This window comes from Myotis brandtii, unplaced genomic scaffold, assembly GCF_000412655.1.
Source record: "Myotis brandtii unplaced genomic scaffold, ASM41265v1 scaffold160, whole genome shotgun sequence".
NCBI lineage: Eukaryota > Metazoa > Chordata > Mammalia > Chiroptera > Vespertilionidae > Myotis > Myotis brandtii.
In genome coordinates this window covers 1,614,310-1,616,347 of record NW_005355833.1, presented here as the reverse complement: position 1 = coordinate 1,616,347, position 2,038 = coordinate 1,614,310, and the positions used below count along the sequence as shown (strand labels likewise).

The 2,038-nt window shown below is 49.5% G+C and overlaps 1 protein-coding gene across 7 annotated transcripts in view; it reads right to left on the bottom strand.

Annotated features, from left to right (window-relative positions):
* Positions 1-2,038, bottom strand: part of MAP2K5 (mitogen-activated protein kinase kinase 5) — a 261,792-nt gene that overhangs the window by 258,919 nt on the left and 835 nt on the right. The window contains exon 1 of one of the 7 annotated variants that reach the window (XM_014536299.1): positions 1,739-2,023. The exons of the other annotated variants lie outside the window; for them this stretch is intronic. Coding sequence (XP_014391785.1) covers positions 1,739-2,023 — 285 coding nt within the window. Of the gene's footprint in view, positions 1-1,738; positions 2,024-2,038 lie in introns of those variants that run through there. 7 annotated transcript variants of the gene reach the window in all.

The following is a 2,038-nucleotide window of genomic DNA, read 5'->3' as shown; positions in this document are numbered from 1 at the left end:
GTGTGTGTGTGTGTGTGTGTGTGTCCCTTTATCCCTCCCTCTCTCCCTCCCTCCCACTCTCTCTAAAAATCAATGGAAAAGATATCCTTAAGTGAGGATTCACACACACACACACACACACACACACACACAAATAACACATGAAGAAACTGAGTCACTTGCCCAAATGAGCCTGGTAGAGCTTACAATTTAAACTCAAGCAGTCTGGCTCCAGAGTTTGTCTTTAAGTAAATGTTGTACCACTTTACTTAAAACCTTCTTTCTCAAATAAGTAAAGTGAAAACGAGCTCGCGTTTCTCTAATTATAGACACAACCTCATGTAATCTTCACAATTACCCCCCTTTTACAAGGAAACTGAGGCTCAGAAAGGTAGAATGACTTGTCTAGTTAGTGAGACTGCTTGCTATCAAACCCAAATTTTTAAAAATTCAAAACCTAGTGTGCTGCCCACGAAACCATAATTGCATGCATCCTATCTGAAGATCCCTCATTTAACAAATATTTCAGGGTCCTCTGCAGCACCAGAAACGGAGGGGAACCAGAGATGGCCGTCTCCTCCAGAAGTTTACCATCTAGGGGAGGAGACAGACAAAATTATGACACAACCTATTGCTTTGCCAGAACAAGCTGTGGGAACACTGAGGAGAGGCAAGTAACCAAGACTAAAGTGGAAGAAAAGTGAAGCTGGGCTTTGAAGGACAGGTGGGAGTTGGCCAGCTGAAGGGCCGAGTGGGGATCGGGGAGAACTCACGGTTAGTTCCAAATGCCTGGAGCACAAGACGCTCATTGGGTTGTGGAGAGCAATGAAGCTGGTGCCAGGCAAGGACAAGCCAATCAGGACGGGCTCAGAGGACCATAGGAAGGAGTTTGGCCCTTAGCATGAGGGGAAACCTTTGTGCGTGTGTGTGTGTGTGTGTGTGTGTGTGTGTGTGTGTGTAGAACTCTAGATGCAAAGAGAAGGATGGCATGTGGTGTACAAGAGTGGCCTCTAGCCTCTGCAGTCCTGGGCCAGACACCCGAAAATCTGTATGGTCTGAGTGGTCAGTAACATCCAGAACTCAAAGCATAGGTACGGGAATTGAATTTTGATTGGGTAACCTACGACAGCCAAAAATCTCGCCGCATGCAGATCTTTCCCCCGCCAAGAACCTCCACGCAGCCCTCTCTGTTCTTGCGTGTAGATAAGACGGATCTGGTATTTGCAATGTGCTTCCTGGTATGTGTCAGCTCTGCCTTGGATACCTCAGTTATCCAATAAAATGGGCACAATACACTGTCTACCTCAAATGAATGCTAAAATACGAGAAGGGCACTCCCGTCTGTGGAAATAAATACGAAGTAAAAGTGAGGAAGTCCGGGCTCTGGTGCTGACTCCCCAGCTCGAGCAACAGGGCTTTGGAAAAGTCATTTCCCCTCACCGCCTGCTCCTCGGTAACTATCTGCAAAGAAAGATGCGAGGGCTCCACAGGCCACCTCCAAGCAGGTCACGCGGGGCTCTCTCATTCCGTGACCTTATTTCAGACACATCCCGAGTACTGACTATGAAAGCAAGAACACATCACTGGTTCTAACATGCACATTTCCCCCGATTGTAATCTCTCTGAAGTCAGGCTGTTTTTGCACAACGTGTGGCGTGTCACGGTCTTGTGGGTAGCGGTGTGTGTGTGTGTGTGTGTGTGTGTGTGTGTGTGTGTTTTCTTAGTGGTACGTAAAATAACATCTTAAAACGAACGACACCTTGTTTTTGATGAAACATGATAGGTCCGGCTGCCTGGTTTCCCTTTCCTGCTGGTCCCCAAGTTCGGGGAACTCAGTGGAAAGCCGTGGCTGGAATCTGGCCAGGGACCTTCCAAAAGACACTTGAGAAAAATTCTCCTCCGGACTCGGCTTGTGGTCTCCCGGCGGCTCTGGCCTGTGTCCCCCCCAGTCCGGGCTGTGAGCTGCTGAGGGCCGGGCTCCCTCTGAGCATCTCCATCTCCCCCGGGCCGGCCCCGGTGCCAGGTCTGTGCCCACGCGACGCATCCGTGCCGGTGGCTG